The sequence below is a fragment of the Neolamprologus multifasciatus genome, chromosome 18 (genome assembly GCF_963576455.1).
Source record: "Neolamprologus multifasciatus chromosome 18, fNeoMul1.2, whole genome shotgun sequence".
Lineage (NCBI taxonomy): Eukaryota > Metazoa > Chordata > Actinopteri > Cichliformes > Cichlidae > Neolamprologus > Neolamprologus multifasciatus.
Genome location: NC_140456.1, coordinates 891,933 through 914,889, shown reverse-complemented (window position 1 = coordinate 914,889; position 22,957 = coordinate 891,933). Strand labels below are relative to the sequence as shown.

The 22,957-nt window shown below is 41.4% G+C and overlaps 1 protein-coding gene and 1 gene segment (V, D, J or C); one reads left to right on the top strand and one right to left on the bottom strand.

Annotated features, from left to right (window-relative positions):
- Positions 1–5,341: 5,341 nt before the first annotated feature.
- On the bottom strand, positions 5,342–16,232 carry LOC146496895 (uncharacterized). Of its 3 annotated transcripts, XM_085140799.1 has the most exons (5): positions 16,068–16,232; positions 15,910–15,986; positions 14,598–15,814; positions 7,931–8,290; positions 5,342–7,109 (listed from the first exon to the last, which is right to left on the bottom strand). In XM_085140799.1, the coding sequence occupies exons 3-5, from the start codon at positions 14,767–14,769 to the stop codon at positions 6,028–6,030; spliced, it is 1,614 nt and encodes a 537-aa protein (XP_084996925.1). In that variant the 5' UTR covers positions 14,770–15,814; positions 15,910–15,986; positions 16,068–16,232; the 3' UTR covers positions 5,342–6,027. The 3 variants fall into 3 exon arrangements, with proteins under 3 accessions (XP_084996925.1, XP_084996924.1, XP_084996926.1); XM_085140798.1 differs by having other exon boundaries at positions 15,910–16,232; XM_085140800.1 differs by lacking the exons at positions 7,931–8,290; positions 16,068–16,232 and having other exon boundaries at positions 5,343–7,109; positions 15,910–16,049.
- Positions 16,233–20,001: 3,769 nt separating this feature from the next.
- Positions 20,002–20,814, top strand: LOC146496894 (T cell receptor alpha variable 19-like). The segment is given in 2 exon segments: positions 20,002–20,171; positions 20,257–20,814. Coding segments are annotated over 2 exon segments (435 nt in total).
- Positions 20,815–22,957: the final 2,143 nt, after the last annotated feature.

The following is a 22,957-nucleotide window of genomic DNA, read 5'->3' as shown; positions in this document are numbered from 1 at the left end:
GTAAATGTAAATGTTATCAGGAAATGATCAGACAGGAGAGGGTTTTCAGGAAACACTGTTAAATGTTCAGTTTCTATGTCATATGTTAAAACAAGATCTAGAGTGTGATTAAAGTGGTGGGTGGGTTCTTTTACATTTGGAGAGAAGCCAATTGAGTCTAATAACAGATTAAATGCCATGTTGAGGCTGTCATTTTTAGCATCTACATGGATGTTAAAATCACCCACAATAATTATTTTATCTGAGCTGAGAACTAAATCAGATAAAAAGTCTGAGAAATCAGACAGAAACTCTGTGTAAGGCCCAGGTGGACGATAGATGATAACAAGTAAGACTGGTTTCTGAGTTTCACAGCTGGGGTGGACGAGGCTAAGCATCAGGCTTTCAAATGAATTAAAAGTCTGTCTGGGTCTTTGGTTGATTAATAGGCTGGTGTGAAAAATTGCTGCCACACCTCCCCCTCGGCTTGTGCTTCGAGGTTTCTGGTAGTTATAATGACTCGGGGGTGTTGATTCATTTAAACTAACATAATCATCCTGCTGCAACCAGGTTTCTGTAAGGCAGAGTAAATCAATTTGTTGATTAATTATTATTTCATGTACCTTCATGTGTCTTTAATGTGCGCATGAGAATCGAAGAATCTGCAAGATAAAGTCCAACTTAAGTTGTGTTATGCTGCCTTCCCCAAGATGTGATCCACCAAAAAATAAAAACCTGGGTCTGAAAGACACAGATCCTCATCTCTTCAACGTTCCAGCTCATGATCAGTTTTGGTGAACCTTTCTTAAGATAACAAACAAACCTGTACAGTGGTACTGTAACACAGCCAGCTTGGATGGAGCTCAGGTTGGTGAGTAGGACCAAGATGCCAGCCCGATGACCTTCTCCAGGTTTATATCTGCCTTGCCTCAGCACCCAATCAGGACTTAGATTAAATCAGGGAAGAGAGAGACACAGAGCAGGTTAGCAAGGACGTCCTGAAGTCGCTCATAACAGGAGCTGAAATTATGTAATATGCTTTTATTAGTAGAAGTATTGTTGTTATATTTATTACTATTATCATCATCATTAGGCAGATGATTCTTTTCCACACAGGTATAAGTTACAGACTTCCTGCACCTGTCTGTGTGGAAGTGGGACTGAATCGTGCTGTTGGTGAGGGACCACTGGCTGTGGTGTAGAGGCTGGTTTACTGAGTGTAAAGCTGTCAGCAGGGGGAATAACACAGGGCTGTGAATGAGTCCTGTCACTGTGATCAGGCTCCTCCTTCTAATCCACCAACTTAGTGTTGATGAAGACTAAACAGAGAGATCACAGCTTCTTTATACTTGCTGTAGCTCACAGTTACTCTACACTGCAGATATGACGCCTCTGTTCATCTCAGTGCTGCTGGCTGCTATGTGCCTCGGTATGAACACAACTCTGTTTCTTTGATATCAACATTGACATGATTCTTTAACAGCACACTGATACTGTTTGTTGGTGTTTTACAGAATGCAGAGCACAAAAAGACAACGTGCTGCAAGCAAAAGGAGAAGAGACTGCTGCTGAAGGAGGCACAGTAACACTTGGCTGTCTCTATAACACCAGCAGTTTATCAAATCATTATCTCTTCTGGTACAAACAGGATGGACATAACAGCCCCAAATTCATCCTCAGTCGCTTTAAAGTTGGTGAGGGGAAAATGGAGGCTGGAGGCAGATTTTCCTCCACACTGGATTCCAGCATCAGATCAGTTCCTCTGAAGATCCAGAAGCTTCAGCTGTCTGACTCTGCTGTGTACTACTGTGCTCTGCAGCCCACAGTGACAGGAAACAGCAAAACTCTGTACAAAAACCTTTGGAGCAAAGACAACAGAATACTCCCCAACATCCACTAGAGGGAGCCACACACTGTTAAACCTCTGATTCTTGTGTCATTGGACTGATGACAAAGACAACAGAGAAATGAAGCAGTAAAGATCAGAGACAGAGACAGAGCTGCTGTGGAAGAACGGAAACTATTTGATTGGCTGAGCTATTAAACTGGCCCCGCCCACTGAACCTGAGCTCATCCAATGACATTATTTGTTGGTCATTGTGCTGCAGTGGAAGAACATTGTTCATGTGCTGTCTGTCTGGCTTTAATAACTCCAAAGACATGTTGCTGCACCTCTTTTGCTTCTATCTCACATTATAGGTGAGTTTAAGAACAGGATTAAAGTTTAGTTGAAGCTGCTGCATTAAGCAGATATACAGACTGCATTTCACTACTTTTCTTCTTTCTTTTTCCAGGACTAACAGCTGGAGACTCAATCACTCCTCAACAACCTGAAGTCACTGAAACAGAAGGAGAATCTGTCAAACTCACATGTGACTATGAGACAAGTGATGATACTCCTTGGCTTCACTGGTACAGACATGATTCTGACCTCCAGGCTCCTCAGTTTATACTCTGGAAAGGAGCAAAGGACAGAACAACTGAGTATATTCCTGATAAACGATATGGATCAGAAACATCACCAACAACAACTAATCTGACCATAGCAGCCCTAACCCTGGCAGACACAGCTCTCTACTACTGTGCTCTAGAAACACAGTGATACAAAGTGTAGAAGAGGCTGTACAAAAACCTGAACACAGATATCTGACTACTCTTCAAAGAGGAGGGAAGTGGTATTCAAAGCACAGCTTCATATCAGATGGATTCTGCTAATTCCTGTTTTATCAGAGTCACTGTGGTTACAGCTGCTAATGAAACACTGTGGGAGGATTCACATGAGCAGCAAATCCACATCAACCGCAAACCAACTGTAGGAACGTTCAGACATGAAGTTTTCTGTTTCTTTAAAATAAGCTTCAGTTTCTCACTGATTGAATTAAAACTGAATTATCTGGATGTTCTTTCACTCTAAAACATTAGCATTTTGCTTCAGGGCGACTTGCATGTGACAAATAAAGGCTTTCTTGAATCTTGAGAAACAGGTGCAGCAAGGTATAATACACAAATATGTGAGTGGAGTCTTATGTCCTGACAGGTGTGCTCTCCCATCACAGAAAGAAGTTTCTGTACAGAGAAGAGTAGGAATCATTTCCTGATTTCCTTCTTTATGTCAGTGAGGTTGAATCAGCCTGAGGGAAAAGGAGCTCTGCTGCCTCTAAGGTTGAGTGGATCAGGTGTGATGGGTTGTCCATGATGGAGAGCAGTTCAGTAACCTCTGACCCTCACTGAGTTAAATAAATCCAAACTCTGACCAATCACGTTTCCAGCCTTGTGAAGTTTGTTGATCCTGATGTATCTCTGGCACTGATGCGGCCCTGAGCTTCCTCTTGTACAGCATCACTGTTGGTCCTTCAGCCCAGTCTGTCATTCAGGTGAAAACCCAGGTACCTGCAGCTATCCACTGTTTCTGCTTCTTCACACATGATGTTGATGGGTCTATTTGCAGTTATTATCCTGCAAAAATCAACCACCATGTCCTTTGTCTTGTTGACAAGGCAGAGCATCTTATAGTGAAGGATGATACCTTAATGGTGACTCTTACTTACGGGGAAAGTGACAGTGAAACAGAGCTGACATGATTTATTCTGGACAGCTCCACAAAGTTCTCCACCAGCTCCCTGTACTCCGACTCCTGCCCTACTAAACACACCCAACAACTGCAGAGTCACTAAGACTTCTGCAAGTGGCATGTTTCACTGTTGTACTGGAAATCTGAGGTGTACACGGTAAACAGGAATGGAGATAGTACCGTGCCTTATGGTGCCCCAGTATTACTGATCACCCCAGACAAAGAGCCGCTCAGCCATACAAACTGAGGCGTCTCTGACAGATAATCAGCAATCCAGGAGACAGTAGAAGTGGTAACACCCATTCTGAGCAGCTTCTCACTCAGAAGTTGTTTTATTGAATCAAAGCCACTCAAAAACAAAAAGATTCTCACAGTACCATCCAGGTGAGAGTCAGCATGCTGAAAGAGGCAGAAAACATTATGACTCAATTCAATTTTATTTATACAGTGCCAAATCATAACAACAGTTGAGTGTCGCATGAATCCAAACTGGAAGCTGGTTCCACAGAAGAGGGGCCTGAAAACTGAAGGCTCTGCCTCCCATTCTACTTTTAAATACTCTACGAACAACAAGTAGGCCTGCAGAGCGAGAGCGAAGTGCTCTAATAGGGTGATATGGTACTACAAGGTCATTAAGATAAGATGGGGCCTAATTATTTAAGACCTTGTGAGGAGCAGGACTTCTTTCCTGTCTGCAAGTCTAAATATCTTTAGTCAAGATACTAACCCCATGGTGCTCTCCAATGCATCCATCTGTGTGTGAATGTTAGATAGAAAGATCATAGAAGTGCTTGTGTGATTGAGGCAAGCTATACCAGTCCATTTATCTAGAAGAGACACCAGTACAAGAGAAATCTGCTCTCTTTCTAGTCCCTGTCAGGACTCTTGCTGCAGCATTTTGGATTAGCTGAGGGCTTTTTAGGGAGTTTTTAGGACTTCTTGATAATAATGAATTACAGTCGTCCAGCCTGGAAGTAATAAAGTAGCTTTATTTAGTAAGGAAGTAGCTTTTCAGCGTCACTCTCGGACAGGACGTCTAAGGAGCTTGGAAAGAAAAGCGTCTGGACTTCTTTAATTTGCTTGAAGACGTTTCACCTCTCATCCGAGAAGCTTCTTCAGTTAAACTAACTGAAGAAGCTTCTCAAGCAACTTAAAGAAGTCCAGACGCTTTTCTTTCCAAGCTCCTTAGACTACGATGACCTGGATGACTGAGAACCTTCACAGACATCTGAGACGGGATATTTCTAATTTTAGAGATGTTGCACTAATGAAAAGAAGCAGTCCTGCATGTTTGTTTAATACAAAGATCCAACCATGCACAATATGATTTTTTTTTTTGCTATTTTTTAGAGGTCTTAAACTTTTGATCAGGATTGTGTGTGCATTGAAGGGCATATACTGGTAAAACATTACTCCAAGGTTCCTTACAGTGTTACTGGAGGCCAAGGTAATGCCATTCAGAGTAAGAATCTGGTTAGATACCATATTTCTAAGATTTTCAGGGCCGAGTACAATAACCTCAGTTTGATCTGAATTAAGAAGCAGAAAGTTAGCGGCCATCCAGTTCTTTATGTCTTTAAGACATTCCTGCAGTTTCACTCATTGGTGTGTGTTAACTGGCTTCATGGACAGATAGAGCTGGGTGTCATCTGCATAGCAGTGAAAATGTATGCTATGTCTTCTAATGATGCTGCCTAAGGGAAGCATGTATAATGTAAACAGAATTGGTCCTAGCACTGAACCCTGTGGAACTCCATAATTAACCTCAGTGTGTGAAGAGGACTCTCCATTTACCATGCACAAACTGGAGTCTATTAGATAGATATGATACAAACCACTGCAGCACAGTACCTGTAATACCTACAGCATGTTCTAATCGCTCTAATAGGATATTATGGTCAACAGTATCGAATGCTGCACTGAGGTCTAGCAGGACAAGCACAGAGATGAGTCCACTGTCAGAGGCCATAAGAAGATCATTTGTAACCTTCACTGAAGCTGTTTCTGTGCTGTGATGAGCTCTGAAACCTGACTGAAACTCTTCAAATAAGCCATTCCTCTGCAGATGATCTGTTAGCTTTTTTATAACTACTCTTTCAAGAATTTTTGACCACAACAGGCTGGTAAGCAAACTGAAAAGAGTCGAGAACATGTTTCACCTGCAAGATAAGTCAGGTAAGGTAAGCTCCTGGTGGGGTTGGAGAGCAGAAGAAAATTAATTGATTCGCACACAAAAAATAGCTCCTATATATTATTTTATATAATTTTCACACAATACAAACTTTTAATTCCACAAAACAGAAATTGTCAGCTATCAAATACGCGGCAAGTAAAAGAAAAACAAAAAATCAAAAATCTGAACTTCAACAATGTTATGTCTGAAAGTTCAGGAAAAGGTTAAACCTTAATAACCAACACATTTTCAAGTGTTTTTTTCAAGCTTGGCTTCCATGATAATATTTTTTTCTGTACAAAGACTACAACTTCTGGCCTGTGTGAGTTTTCATGTGGCGCAACAAATGACTACTAGATACGAACATTTTCCCACAAGTTTTGCAATGATATGGCCTCTCACCTGTGTGAGTTCTTATATGCACCAATAAATGACTACTACATCTGAACATTTTCCCGCATGTTTTACAAGTATAAGGCTTCTCACCTGTGTGAGTTCTCATGTGCTTCAATAATGAACTATTACATGCAAACATTTTCCCACAGCTGTTACACAGATAAGGTTTCTCACCTGTATGAGTTCTCGTGTGCTTTAACAAATAATTTCTAGATGCAAACATTTTACCACATGTTTTACAATGATAAGGTTTCTCGCCTGTGTGAGTTCTCATGTGGATAGATAAAGAACTGCTACAGGCAAACATTTTCAAACAGGTTTTACAAGGATATGGTTTCTCACCTGTGTGAATTCGCCTGTGCTTCAGTGAATCGCTACTGTATGCAAACATTTTTCCACATGTTTTACAAGAATATGGTTTCTCACCTGTGTGAATTCTCATGTGGTAAGTCAAAGCACCCGTCTGAGTAAAACCTTTCCCACAAGTTTGGCAAAAATACGGTTTCTCACCTGTGTGAACTGTGTAATGTCTTTTCATTTCATAATTCTGCTTAAAAACTTTTCCACAAATATCACATTCTAAAGACTTTTTACATTTGTCAGAGTTACACTGATTCTTCGATGTAGGGGAATCTACTGCATTGTTGTGACTTTTGTTTCCATTTCTAGTTGACCCTGAATCTACATCCATGCTTCCTTCCTGATTTTGGCTCTCAGCAACAGCAGAGCTATGAGAGAGGAGATGATTGCTGTTTGATTCTGCTTCATTTTGCTCACTTTCCTCATAAGCAACAGTCACCATAAAGGTATCCGTCTCCTCCTTCAGTCTCAGCTGCTCTCCCTCCTGACTGCTGCACAGTTCCTCCTGTTCCTCTTTAATCTGTGGAGGTTCTGGTTCCTCCACACTGGAGCTCCTCTCCTGGTTCCAGAGCTGCTGCTCAGTGAGAACCTCCTCCTCCTCCTCTTTAAAGACAGGCTGCTGTGGGACGTCTGGAGGGACGAAAGGAGAAAAAAAAGAAATGTGGTGTGGTAGAAAATCATCTCAGTAAATATACTAGCAAAATAATTTTCTACAACATGAACATGTTGTTCAGAAATACACGAAACGCTTCCATTTCTGGTCAATGATCACTGATGTCAGTCCAGTCTTTATTCCAACCTTCCCAATTTTTTTTAATAGGAAAAAAAGTGATGATAATAATTTTTAAAGAACTCTATCAATTAGATGTATTTTGGGCAATTTCCATTGTAAATATTCAGGGGAAAAGAGAAAGGTAGAGTGGAGCTGAGCTGTGATGTCATCGAGTACAACACTGTTTCAATCATAAAATAACCACAGTGAGTCCTCGAGTACTTGAAAGTCTGGACTAATTGGTGAACTTGTCAAGGATGAACTAAGAAATACAGAAGTATGAACCTGACTCACATGGTATTAAGAAAAGACCATTTACAGTATGGAGAGGAAGGGAGGGGTGAGACATGTGTAGACCAGTGAGGGGCTGTGATTCAGAAAGAACTGATGTACCATCCTGAAGAAATGATTACAACAGAAAGTCGTATTTGGATGAGCAAGGAGCAGAGATGGAAATTTTGGATCACACTCTCAGGCCCCCTCCTGTATCTGAACAGTGTCTCAGCTGCTCAGATACATGAATGCCTGGCTTTCACTTAGGGAGCAGTTGGAAAATAAATGGAGCGCAGCGCAGTCCTGTCCTCTGTTTGCTCTGTTAGCTCACATCTCCAAAAAGTCCTCACAATCAGAAATGTTCCGCAGAGCTGTGATCAGGATCCTCCCTCAGAGGGACACTCACCTGTCCTGTGCAGCTTGATTTCGGGTTTCCAGGTGATATCCAGCAGTCTGCGCTGGCGGTCGATCTCTTCCTCGTACTGGACAGATTCATTAATATCTGCTAATATTTCTTTAGATTTGGACTGAATAAATGTATCAGGATCCTGAGAGAGGAGCTGCTCCCTGTCTCCTCCTGGTTCACTGTGCTCTCCTTCCTCAGCAGCAGTCACCATGAAGGTATCTGTCTCCTCCTTCAGTCCCAGCTGCTCTCCCTCCTGACTGCTGCACAGTTCCTCCTGTTCCTCTTTAATCTGTGGAGGTTCTGGTTCCTCCTGCTCCACACTGGAGCTCCTCTTCTTACAGACATAATGCTGTGGGAGTTCTGGAGAAAGACAGGGACACATGCAAAAAAAGAAAAAAGTGATGACGATAAACTCTGGAGTCATTAATTTTTTATTACTACATTTAAAATTGTGGAATGATTGTGTCTGAGTCCTTAGTTAAAGTTTGAGCTCTAGAACATAAAGTCTCAGCTTCAGCTCTTTGTAGACTGACTAAATTGCAGCTCTGTTGAGTTGTCTGGAAAATGGTAAATGGCCTGTATTTGTATAGCGCTTTACACATTCACCCATTCTCTCACACACACACACACACACACCTCTCTGAGACTGATTGAAGATGTCATTATTGGGCGATAACATGTCAAAATGCTTCCTAACCTGCTGATATTTATTCTTTTTGGTGGCTCCATAATGCGCTAACAGTCTCCGTGCACACTCGTGATGATCCTCAGAATCATTTAGATCCCGTTCATGCATAAAACTAATTCCCAGGTCTTTTCATCAGCTCGAATCACATAACGAGGCAGTCGCAGCGTTTCAGAGAAACTGGGCCTCGTTTATCTTTGGTCATGTGATATTAATAATACGGACCTCGACACTGGCTTCATTTGGACACGCCCCTTTTAATCAACACAGGCCTCAGGGCTTCAGTGCCAGACATAACATCACCACTTGTGTGGTTTGTTCTGGGGAAGGAGCTTAAGCTTTGTAAGCCTGAGTTTTGCTCCTGAAGAGGAGCTCAAGGTGGAGCAGCAAGAGTAAAGGCTGGCCAGTAGCCCAATAGCCACGGGGCTAGATTTTGTTTAGTTGATTTATTCATTCACTTAAGTTTCCTTTGTTTTTGTTTTTACAGTTCTTAATTTGTTTGTACAAGCTTGTTTTTGGTCGTTCATACCACCGGCCTGTGCGGCCATCACTGTGGGTTTTTATAAGGAAATTGCACGTCAGGTGAAGAATGCCTGCCTCCACCTGTGCTTACTCCACCACACCTGCAGCCCCCTTACAAGCTGACAGAGTCAAAAAGGCAGTATTTGGATTTTTATAATCAGCACAGTGTGTTGCCAAGGAGACGATAGTGACATTGACATGCATTTGAAATTCATTGACATCTTTATCTTATACTTACAACAATAACAATAATAATAATAATAAAGTATTTTCCTCTATTCTAAAGAGTTTATTGCTGCTAGTTAAAGACACTGAAATATAAAGTAATTCATGGTGCTTTTATTATTATTGTCTCATAATAAGACTTGAAAATGATCATAGATGAACCCGAGAACATGTTTAATCAGAAAACATGCTGATTTTTTTTTTATAAATGGTTGAATATGTGCTGATTGCAGCAGAGAACAGGGAAAATCTTGTGATTTCTATGATGTAATAATTTCAGATATTAAACTTGAAAATGATCCTCGATTCACCCGAGGACGACTTGAACAAGAATGTAGGGTTTTCATTGATAACAGGTTGGTTGTTATATTCTTAGAAATGCATAATTGTGCCAGTGTGTATTTTGTATTTCCCTTTTAGTTTTGGTAAAAGAAAAACGTTATCACGTGTTAAATCTTGTGGAATTTGATGATCAAAAATTGCCACTGAATTATATTAAACACTGCAACAAAAGGAACGGCGGTGTGCTAACACGTGTGTTTATCCCAACAGGAAGAGGAAACAACCTTTTGGAATACAGATTGTGAACTTTCGAGCTGCATGTAAATGCATTGTCAAATGCAGCCGCATATTGAACAGCACATAACCATGTAAAATTACTTAAACGTAGACGGCATCACGTGTTCATCCATCGATCAGAGTGTGTTGGAGCTATTTGTTCTTTATTTTTATTATATTTTGAAATTAGTTAAAGTTTGTTGTTAGTTTACTTATATTTTGGGGTTTATTTACAAGTTTATTTGTAGGTTAATATTTGTTTCAATGTTTTGTTTGTTTGGTGTTTACCTTGTTAAATCAGTCAGTAAGAGCTGTAGGGCCATTTTGTTTCTATAAATAAAGAGACTGGTATAGGACCAGCATGCACTGGGGTGGGCCTATGGTTTTTTACCAGAGCAGGAGAAGCAGCAGGAAGTAACAAAAAATTTGATCTTGTTTTTTGCCAAACTGGATGAATCAACCATAAAAACGCAACTTAAGTGTGGACAGTGGACTTCTTTTGCCTGCGTACAAAATATTATCTCAGTGCAGCAGTGGCTTGTGGGCTTTTAATTGTGGGATGTTTGGTTGGTCAAACAAAAGGAATTGCCACAGAGTAAAAAACCTGCCTGTGGACCAAAGGAATAATCCTTCATTAATGGATATGTTGGATATATGGATTTCAAGGATCACCGTCGAACTCGAACAAAAGTTACTGGATCGTCTGTGAGTACTCCCGACAGATTTGATGTTGAGGCCTGGATCAACATGTCACTCGTTCATCAAAACTGGAGTGATAATATTGTTTAAGCCGTAAAGGAAAACAGTGAAGCTATTGGAGTATAAAGACATTATTTCACTACAAAGTCTGATGAACTGAGTATTGATGTACTAAACTGGTGCATAATTGGATCGCTAATAGACCCTGTGCACGAGAAAATGCTAACTTCCTGGTTTGAGACCGGATGTGGGGTTGTACATTTCCGGTAGCTTTACTTTGCGGTCAATCGCTACTGCGAAGATATCCTCCAAAATCATGTCCAAAACGGAAAGATGGCGTTACGTTACAAAGAGCAGAAGGTGGGAACACTCACCACTGTTGTGTCATAAAAAATCTAATGATCAATTTTGACGTTTAAAGAGTTTAGATCGATCTGTTGTTTACATCACTCAACACAAGCAGAACTGCAGCAGAAGACACATCGTCCACATTCAGAAGCACATCTCTGTATAGTGACTGGTCTCATGATTTAAACAGGCAAATGTTCAGCATTCAAACTACAGGTGAACAATAGTCAAACCAGATGTTTCCACACAAAAAATGAATGATTGCTGGTAAGGGTTTCTATACATTAGTATGTACGAAGGGTATGTTGTCAGCCGCAGCTTTAAAGTTTCAAGTTCCACCAAGCAAAGAAAAAAGGGAAGTAATTTGCCACTAATGTCAGTACAGCTCCAGGAGTCAAAACTCAATCCACTGGAAGCAGAACAAATTCCACCGTTTGTTTTGTTCACACAGCAATCATTTACTAGAGAATTGTAAGCAGTTCAAAGCTAAAATGCATCGGGATAAGTTGACTTTTATCAAGGAAAGGGGAATTTGTTTTGGTTGTTTGAAAGTTGGTCACACAAGCAAAGACTGTAGGAGTCGTTTGGATTGCAACGTGTCACCAGGGGTTCTTCATATAGAGCGAAGAGTTCCAGGTGCATCCTCAAGTCATGAAGTTGATGCATCTTTTTTTCCATTTTTCCAGTTCTAGTTAAGAGCCAAAAGAGCAATAAAACTGTGCAAACCTTTGCATTTTTGGATCCTGGAAGTTCAGGTACATTCTGTACAGAAACTCTGGCAAAAAGACTGAATCTTAAAGGTAAAAAGACCAATATCCTTTTGAGAACAATGAGTCAAAATAGGATTGTTGGTGCACAAGTTCTGTCTGGTTTAGAAGTGTCTGGTATGGAAGCAAAGGATTTCATGGCATTGCCAGATGTTTTGACTCAAAGGACCATGCCAGTTTCTACAGTCAATATTCCCCAGCGAGGCGACGTCGATCAGTGGCCTCATCTTAAACCTGTTAAACTTCACAACATTGATGCAGAGGTGGAGCTACTGATAGGCAGTGATGCTTCCAACGTTTGAGAGCCATGGAAGGTGATAAACAGTGTGGAGGTGGACCTTATGCTGTAAAAACAAAAGTTGGCTGGGTCATAAATGGGCCCCTGCGCACTGGAAATAAAAACAACCGCACTGCTGTAACAGCCAATAGGATTTCTGTTGAGCATCTTGTAGAAATGTTGATTAAACAGTACAATCATGATTTTAATGAAAGATCCTCAGAGGAGCAGACTGAAATGTCCAGAGAGGATGTGTGTTTCATGGATATTGTTAGTAGTTCAATAAAACTTATTGGAAATCATTATCACATTGATTTGCCTTTCAGGAGAGAAGGTCCCAGCTTGCCAAATAACCTCTGTGTCGCGGAGCAGCGTCTCCAGAGTCTCAGACGGAGATTTGAAAAGGCTCATTATAAGGATGAATACACTGAATGCGTAAACAACATGCTTGAACAAGGATATGCCGAGCTTGTCTCTGCAGATGAGTTGCACAAAGACGATGGAAAGGTGTGGTACATCCCTCATCACGGAGTGTATCATTCCACAAAGGGCAAGTTAAGAGTTGCATTTGACTGTGGAACAACAAAGGAGCATCATTGAACAGCCAGCTTCTACAGGAACCTGATCTCACAAGCTCACTGGTTGGAGTTCTGATCAGATTTAGACAAGAGCCTGTTGCATTAATGGCAGACATTGATTCCATGTTTCACCAAGTTCACGTCTCAGAAAAACACGTCAACTTTCTCCGTTTCCTGTGGTGACAACATGGCGACACTACAAGGTCGGCACAGGAATACCAGATGAAGGTGCATTTGTTTGGAGTAGTATCTTCGCCAAGATGTGCAAATTATGCTCTACAGAGAACTGCAGATGACAATGCACAACAGTTTCCAGCTGAAGTGGTTGATACAGTCAAAAGAAACTTTTATGTGGATGATTGTTTGAAATCTGTTGCTTCAGAAGAGGAGGCAGTGCACATGGTGAAGAGGCTGACCGATATCTGCGCTAAAGGAGGATTTAAGCTTTCAAAATGGATCAGCAACAGTCGCACAGTGCTCATGTCCATCCCAGAGGAAAGAAGAGCAAAGGAAATTAAGGCTCTGGATTTGGACACAGATCAACTTCCAGTTGAGAGAGCACTGGGTTTACAGTGGTGCATAGAAACAGACACGTTCCAGTTCAGAACCTTCGTGCTGGACCATCCAACAACCAGAAGGGGCATTTTGTCTGTGGTCAGCTCACTGTATGATCCTTTGGGAATCTTGTCTCCCTTCAGTATGCCAGCTAAACTGTTGCTACAAGAGCTTTGCCGACAAAATTGGGATGAAGTTATTCCCCAATTTCTTTCCCAGCGGTGGCGTGATTGGCTGGAGGATCTCCAGCTGATTTCAAAGTTCAAAGTGGAACGTTGCTTTAAACCAAGTTGCTTTGGAAGACCAGATAAGGCACAACTTCATCATTTTCTGATGCAAGTCAAGATGGTTATGGAACAGTGTCATATTTAAAGTTGGAAAAGAATAACCTCACACATGTTGTTTTTATCCTGGGAGAAGCTAGAGTTGCTCCTCTCAAGCAAACTACAATTCCCAGGCTGGAATTGACGGCTGCAGTTCTCGCAGTTCGAGTGAATATGCTTCTGCAAAAAGAGCTGCAGGTAAGGTTGGAAAAATCAGTTTTTTGGACTGATAGTACAACAGTACTGAAATACATCTCCAATGAAACCAGAAGATTTAATACTTTTGTTGCAAACAGAATTGCTGTCATTCGATAAGCAACAGATGTGAATTAGTGGAGATGCGTTTCTTCCAAGGAGAATCCTGCAGATGATGCATCCAAAGGCATGAGTGCTGAGGATTTCCTCACATGTAGGAGATGGATAAAAGGGACAGAATTTCTCTATAAGTCAGAAAAGGAATGGCCTAAACTGGATGTGGAGTACAGTGTAATTTCTGCAGATGACCCAGAGGTCAAAAAGGACCTGACAATGAATGTCGTTGTGAAGAAATTACAAAATCCTACCAACTATCTTATCCATTACTTCTTGTCTTGGGCAAAACTTAAAATCTCTGTAGCCTGGCTTTTAAAGCTGAAAGAGGCCTTGGTGTTGCTGGTGCAGGTTTGAAAAAGAATGATCTGGAAAGTCAGAAAGAAGTGGAGATAAGAAGGTTTAAGACCACTTTGAAGAAAGGAAATATGACTCCAGAATATGTAGCAAAGGCAGAACAAGCTATTATTCAATATGCACAACAACAGAAATTTAAAACTGAAATGGCTTTAATCAGCAATGGCCTCAAAGGAGTCTCCAAGGGAAGTAGTCTCTACAAACTTGATCCAGTGTTGGATGCAGGAATCCTCTGATTGAATAAAGCAGCCACGACTACGGAAGTAAAGGATTCTGCAATTTTGACAAAGGATATGCATGTGTCACTGATTTTACGCCATATCCATCAAAGGTTGGGACTCGCAGGAAGAGCTGCTGTCAAAACTGCGACAAAAATACTGGATACTAAATGCAAATTCTGCTACCAGGAAAATCATCTCTCGTTGGTCAAACAAAAGGAACTGCCACTACAGAGGGACACTCACCTGTCCTGTGCAGCTTGATTTCGGGTTTCCAGGTGATATCCAGCAGTCTGCGCTGACGGTCGATCTCTTCCTCGTACTGGACGATCGTTTTTTCAAACTCCAAGAATATTTGTTCAGCAGCAGCAGTTAGTCGCTCGTTGATAAACTCTCTCAGATACTGAACTGAAGGCATTGTTACTGACACAGCTCACACACACACAACACAACAGTCTCTGTGCTTAGGCACACACACGTAAGACGATAATGGCGCCTTTCCTTTGTTTACTTCCGCCTGTGTCACGCGGTGAGGTTCCGGCAGTACACGAGTGTTGCCTTTAGTTCCTCTTTAACGTCTCGGTTTTCTCAGATACTGAACTGACATTGTTAACGACACAGCTCACACACTCGGCTCACGCGCACACTCGGCTCACACGCGCACACTCAACTCAAACAACATCATAACCGACCTCCAGCTCAGTCACACAGACAGCTAACACTACTTCCGCTTTTGCATTGTTCACTTCCGTCTAGTGTCGCACAGTAAAGTTCCGACAGAACAGCACATAAAATCTATCGTACAGTTTAGTTTGGATATCATTTCTGCTCCCGTATGAACAGATTCATCTGTAAATAAAGTTCACGTCCAAATAAAAGTCAAATAATCAGACTCAGATATTTGTGATGGAGCTCATCAGAGTTACAGCTGTAAATGTCCATCAGCTTAAATACATCAAACATCCAATCATATAGCCGCAGACATTTTTAAAACTCCACCCTGTGGATCACCAACATTAATATTGTTCTTCGGACTCTCTGAATCTTTTAATGTTGTAATTGTAACCGAGGACAAGGGAAGAGTAAACGGGGCACAGAAATATATTGATAATTTATTACATTAATTAAACATACAAGTTCCCAGTTATTTCCAGACAGGACTCACAACACATCCTGCTGATATCCCAGCTGCACACGAGACTTACCACACAAATGGTGTGAAAATTACACAACACTGCAAACCGTTACACCCCGTTTAGCAACACAGCAATCGGTTCACCTGCTGCACGCACTGCAAAAAAGAAGCAGAGCTATGCATGGCCTGTAATCTGGAAGATAAAGGGAAGTGACACAAACCAACAAACAAAAAAAACAAAGGTTAGTCCGCCTTTACAGCTGGACGGACTAACCAAAACAAAATTCCAAATCAATTAAAAGAACGAAGGACAGCAGAGACAGCACAGCTGAAAACAAACAACATTATCGATTAAAATATTACCCAATAAAATATCAATATTATGAAACCATTCAAAGTCAAAGCTAAAACACACACTCATACCTACAATATTGATCAGTCTCCCTGCGCGCAGTCGATCTCGGGCTTGATCAATTCTTCCATTAAAACTCGTGGTCACACTAAAAAAGTCCAACGACACACATTAAAAATCGGCACCTACAAAAACAAATGATCCGAACAAAATGGCAAAAGTATCTTACCGACAGCAGACCCACTCGCACCCGAGTGAATTAATCGCCTCGGGTTTTTTCCACAGAAGAGCGCTCACTTCACCCCACACACCCACTACCTGTTCACAGCTCTTCAGCCAATCACCTGGCAGAGAGCAACAAACTGCCAGGTTTGAACTGTAGATGATGAATCTGAGAAACATAGTTGTTTGATTCCTTTCGCAGAGTGATGGATCCCTCTAACTCTGACACTCTCAGCCTCTCTGGGACGATCTTTTTATCCACACGTATGTTAATAAAGCAGCTCATTAATGTCACGTGTTCAGCCTCTTCTTCCTTTGAATTACACTTTTCCAGTCTATTGTTGCCCCATCCTCACTTAAAAAACACGATGGGACAATAAGTAATGAAACAAGCTCTGATTTGTCAGATAATTAAGAAATATTATCTTCATAATATTTGACATAGATGTAGGCTTTTAGGGTGCTCACAAATCATTGTAAAGCTACTTTCAGCTGCTCTCTTAACCACAAGAGTTTTGTCACAGTTTGCTTAGTCCAATTTTTCCATTTGATGCTCTTCCTGATGCAAAATCAGAGAAAGCTGCTCTCTCTTGTGACTGCTGCAGAGTTCCTCCTGGACTGCAGGGACAAAAGGAGATCAGAAGAAAACTGACATAAATTAAAAAAAAAATGCATCTGTGCAAATATTTTGTTTCAACTACAAACAAGCTTGCTTCAGCCCGGTCATGAGACCGAGTAGACATGCAGGACACATCAAAGAGTGAGTGAGAGTTAAGAGTCAACAGCAGCGCCTGTTACTGGAATAATGATCAAAAGCCAAAAAGAGTCTGTCATCAAACCCTCAGGTCAAAAAGGAAAAAAGCTCATTTCTCCTGCTGACAGCCAGTCTTTGGTTTTCACAGTGAACGAGTTACAGAAAAAATAATAAGGAAGAAAAACTGTTTCCATTTTGTCAGATTTATATTGTTGGATTGTCATTTATGCTTAGAAATAGATATTTATAAATGCTTAGAAGTTTATAATCGTTTGTCGATTGAAAGAATGTCTCATCCGAGGAGGTCTGTAACAACTCTGTGTAGCATGAAGAGGGGAGTGCGTTCACTTCAGAGTGTTCTGGCACAGATCACACTCCTCCCAGGATCATGAGAGAGGTCGTATCTTCTCTTGTTGATATATGGTGCAGCAAACACACGTATATCTGTTTGAGTGTAAGAGCCTTTTGTTTATGTGAACTGGACTCCTGCACCAGCTTTGGGGAGTCTTCACAGAGTCACATCTTGACACACACACACACACCTGGGCGTACACACAGACAAGGTATTCTTTGTATACCACAATAGTAATAGTGAGTAACACAAACAACTTTGGTGACTCGCGTCTTGCTTTTTGCTGTTGTAGTAAAATTGTCTCATTCCAGTGAAGGGTTGTGCTGCACAGATCACATTTCATTTACTTTATTCATGTATTTGTGATCCATCCTAATGAATCCAGCCTCCAGCCTGAAAGCTAAAGTGCTTCTATTGGTTCACTAACAGGAAGTGTAAGAAAGATGTGAAAAAATATATAAAACAGGAAACAGCGATTCGGGGAGGAGCACGGAGGAGCGACTGAACTGCAGAAGAGAGAAAACCTTCCACGTTTCACTAACAGACCACAAAGGTTAAAGACTTCCAACATGCTGCCACTGGACTGTTATCTTATTTCTCTACTGATTACGACTTGTCTAACAGGTACGATATTATGTGATGTATACATTTAAAAATATTTTACTCATTGATTAATATGATTACACTGAAGAAAATGGGACATTGTATAAAACATATTTGTCTCATTTTAGGAGTCAGATGTGAATATCTCACTGCAGACAAGGAAGACACGTCGAGTTTAGAAGGCAGCGCTGTTACTCTGTCCTACAGACACTCCAAAAAAGCCTATGAAAGTGATGAATTTTACTGGTATCGACAACATCCAGGAAAAGCACCGGAGCTCCTGATCGCTCACATGGGATCAGAGAATTTAATGAAACGAGAATCCTCCAGAGTGTCTTTCAAAGTGTTCGATGACAGAAGACAAATAACGATCTCCTCTGCTGCAGTGTCTGACTCTGCTGTGTACTACTGTGCTGTGAGGCCCACAGTGACAGGAAACAGCAAAACTCTGTACAAAAACCTTTGGAGCAAAGACAACAGAATACTCCACAACATCCACTAGAGGGAGCCACACACCTTTGTTAGGATACAGACTAACACATATCACACAGCTGTGATGAAGAGCCTCCTCCTCCTCCTGACTGCAGAAACCTGTCTGACTCCAGCTGTGAACATCAGACCACTCACAGCTAACTCCCAGTGAACATCACTTCCAACATTTCTCCTCTGGAAACATGGAAAAACTGGCTGTGATTTGGATCTTTGCAGCTCTCGTAGGTACGTATGTTTCTGACGGGAACACCTGAAATTCAAAGACATGTTTACAGCGTTACAGATCCAGTTTGGACTTTCTTTGAGCTCAAGTTTGGAGTGATGATTAAACAGAAAAATATTTCAATTGTGAAATCAGAGAAACGTCTGCGAAATCAGCAGTAAAATGTGTTTAAAAAAACACAGTAATACTCACAGATACTCAGCCTCATGGACAATGTTAGTCTGATGGCTTCATTTTCTCTACTTTTCCAGGACTAACAGCTGGAGACTCAATCACTCCTCAACAAACTGAAGTCACTGAAACAGAAGGAGAATCTGTCAAACTCACATGTAGCTATGAGATAAGTGGCACCCCTGATGTTCACTGGTACAAACATCATTCTGACCTTCAAGCTCCTCAGTTTATACTCTGGAAAAGAGCAAGAGGATCCACAACTCAGTATATTCCTGATAAACGATATCGATCAGAAACTTCAGATCGATCAACTAATCTGACCATAGCAGCCCTAACCCTGGCAGACACAGCTCTCTACTACTGTGCTCTACAAACACAGTGATACAAAGTGTAGAAGAGGCTGTACAAAAACCTGAACACAGATATCTGACTACTCTTCAAAGAGGAGGGAAGTGGTATTCAAAGCACAGCTTCATATCAGATGGATTCTGCTAATTCCTGTTTTATCAGAGTCACTGTGGTTACAGCTGCTAATGAAACACTGTGGGAGGATTCACATGAGCAGCAAATCCACATCAACCACAAACTAACTGCAGGAACGTTCAGACATGAAGACATTTTATTCCTTATTTAGTGATGATGTGTAAAAAGCATCAGAAGTCAAATAAAGTAACTAGTAATAAACTCCCAACATTGTTGGTGCATTAATGATGTTTCACAGCTGAAAGATTTACTTTGTTATTCTCACATTTTCTCCTGCATGGTTTAAACTTTTCCTTATTTTTTTATAAGAATCACCTCTTTGTGTTTTCTCTCGATGATGTCATAGGTACAGTTTCTCCTCTGTGTTCTGATTGGACAATTAAAGCAGCGCCATCATTGATGGTATCAGATCCATTTCACACGTTGTTGAAGTTCAGTCTGAAGTCACTTTAAGTCTCAAAGCTTCACTTTAACCTGCAAAGACCAACAATGTCTCATTTCCTGCTGACTCTTCTCCCCACACTGCACCACTACACCGGATATCAGGACTCCACACTCTCCAAATTCCCAGTGTTAAAATTCAGTCATGAAACATTTTGGCAGATACAAGAAGATCTTTCTACTGTTTTCTCTTCTTCAGTTTTTTAAGATGAACATCATGATCCACACTGACACACATTCATATTCTTTGGTTCACTGGATTAAAACGGAGCCTCTGCTCTTTATTTATCCTGTGATTGTTTCTCGACTCACAGTTCAGTCTGTTAAACCTGCAACAGCAGCAAATCTCCACTGAAAGCAGCAGAAAGACGTGCTGAGTGTAAAGCTGTCAGCAGGGGGAATAACACAGGGCAGTGAATGAGTCCTGTCACTGTGATCAGGCTCCTCCTTCTAATCCACCAACTTAGTGTTGATGAAGACTAAACAGAGAGATCACAGCTTCTTTATACTTGCTGTAGCTCACAGTTACTCTACACTGCAGATATGACGCCTCTGTTCATCTCAGTGCTGCTGGCTGCTATGTGCCTCGGTATGAACACAACTCTGTTTCTTTGATATCAACATTGACATGATTCTTTAACAGCACACTGATACTGTTTGTTGGTGTTTTACAGAATGCAGAGCACAAAAAGACAACGTGCTGCAAGCAAAAGGAGAAGAGACTGCTGCTGAAGGAGGCACAGTAACACTTGGCTGTCAGTATGAGAGCAGTGGAACAAATAATTATCTCTTCTGGTACAAACAGGATGGAAACAACAGCCCCAAATTCATCCTGATGCGCTATAGTGGGGATCAAGGAAACACAGCAGACGAGTTCAAGGAGAGATTTTCCTCCACACTGGATTCCAGCAACAGATCAGTTCCTCTGAAGATCCAGAAGCTTCAGCTGTCTGACTCTGCTGTGTACTACTGTGCTCTGCAGCCCACAGTGACAGGAAACAGCAAAACTCTGTACAAAAACCTTTGGAGCAAAGACAACAGAATACTCCACAACATCCACTAGAGGGAGCCACACACTGTTAAACCTCTGATTCTTGTGTCATTGGACTGATGACAAAGACAACAGAGAAATGAAGCAGTAAAGATCAGAGACAGAGACAGAGCTGCTGTGGAAGCACAAAACTATTTGATTGGCTGAGCTATTAAACTGGCCCCGCCCACTGAAGTTGAGCTCATCCGATGACATTATTTGTTGGTCATTGTGCTGCAGTGGAAGAACATTGTTCATGTGCTGTCTGTCTGGCTTTAATAACTCCAAAGACATGTTGCTGCACCTCTTTTTGCTTCTATCTCACATTATAGGTGAGTTTAAGAACAGGATTAAAGTTTAGTTGAAGCTGCTGCATTAAGCAGATATACAGACTGTATTTCACTACTTTTCTTCTTTCTTTTTCCAGGACTAACAGCTGGAGACTCAATCACTCCTCAACAACCTGAAGTCACTGAAACAGAAGGAGAATCTGTCAAACTCACATGTGACTATGAGACAAGTTATACACATCCAAAACTTCACTGGTACAAACATCATTCTGACCTTCAGGCTCCTCAGTTTATACTGTGGAAAGGAGGGAAACAGCAGACAGCTCAGTATATTCCTGATGATCGATATAAATCAGAAACATCTCCTACAACAACTAATCTGACCATAGCAGCCCTAACCCTGGCAGACACAGCTCTCTACTACTGTGCTCTAGAAACACAGTGATACAAAGTGTAGAAGAGGCTGTACAAAAACCTGAACACAGATATCTGACTACTCTTCAAAGAGGAGGGAAGTGGTATTCAAAGCACAGCTTCATATCAGATGGATTCTGCTAATTCCTGTTTTATCAGAGTCACTGTGGTTACAGCTGCTAATGAAACACTGTGGGAGGATTCACATGAGCAGCAAATCCACATCAACCACAAACCAACTGCAGGAACGTTCAGACACAATAAAAACTGTCAAACATCAAAAGCTGCTCATTTACACTATTTTATATTTAGTGGATGAGGACATGCAAAAATGCAGCAGAAGCAAAATAAACAGAGTAACAGAGGTTTATCTCTTTAAGTTAAAATCTCTCACATGAAGCTAAAAGTCCAACCAGGAAGACCATCTCATGCTTGTTCCATTTATTCTCTTTGAACTCATCACATCAGATGATGATGCTCTCCTTCATCATTGTCCTGCTCTCATGTTTAAGTGTTTCCCCTCTCAGTGTCAGATGGATGCAGCCCTCCTCCACCTTTCATCAGGACCAGAGTCTGTGGGTCCTTCCACTGAGGTCATCAGCAGCCCTGCTCCACATCACATCCATCCAGATGTTCAGCATGGTTCTTCAGCCCTGCTCCACATCACATCCATCCAGATGTTCAGCATGGTTCTTCAGCCCTGCTCCACATCACATCCATCCAGATGTTCAGCATGATTCTTCAGCCCTGCTCCACATCACATCCATCCAGATGTTCAGCATGGTTCTTCAGCCCTGCTCCACATCACATCCATCCAGATGTTCAGCATGATTCTTCAGCCCTGCTCCACATCACATCCATCCAGATGTTCAGCATGGTTCTTCAGCCCTGCTCCACATCACATCCATCCAGATGTTCAGCATGGTTCTTCAGCCCTGCTCCACCACAAGAGTCCAGACTCCCTCTGATCTAAACACTGAGGACTCCTCACATGTTTCTGCAGCAGCAGGGAGAGTTTCCAGTCAGCAGCTTCATGTCCTCACAGTCAGGCGGCTAAAATAAAGAAAGCAAAGGGAACAACTTTTTCATGTCTTCATGAATGATGCAGCTGTGAAAGCTGTTGTGCAATCACAGCAGTCCAGACTTCAAACTTTTGAACATTTCAAACTTCAGTCGTTTGATGGTTTTCCAACAGAGTTCTTAAAGTATGACCACAGTAGATCCAGAAGGACACTGAACGTGCTGTCGATGCAGGCCGACACCGAGGGCCCGCTGCTGTAGTCTCTGCAGGTGAAGGACGGATAAACCAGTCTGCACAGATCAGACCGAAAGGTTCCAACAAGCAAATCCATCCATGAGGGATCCATCCATCTTTCCTTCAATCTAAGGGCCGAGATTTGTGTCCCGGCCAGTGTTGGACAAGTTACTTTGAAAAAGTAATTATAGTTACTAGTTACTTCTTCTAAAAAGTAAATGAGTTAGTAACTGAGTTACAATATTCTAAAAGTAATTAATTACTTGAAAAGTAACTATTGCGTTACTATTGCGGTCCAGGGTGTAATCTGACATTTTTAACTACTTTGATGTTTCCTCCACATTTCACCTTTAAAACTATTTATTTGTCTTGTTTGGTCTCATCAG

Coding starts and splice junctions, on each gene's coding strand:
- LOC146496895 (XM_085140798.1), bottom strand. CDS start 14,769: ATGCCTTCAGTTCAGTATCTGAGAGAGTTTATCAACGAGCGACTAACT. Junction 8,291..14,597: donor AATCAAGCTGCACAGGACAG/GTGAGTGTCCCT, acceptor GTCTTTCTCCAG/AACTCCCACAGCATTATGTC. Junction 7,110..7,930: donor AATCAAGCTGCACAGGACAG/GTGAGTGTCCCT, acceptor TCGTCCCTCCAG/ACGTCCCACAGCAGCCTGTC.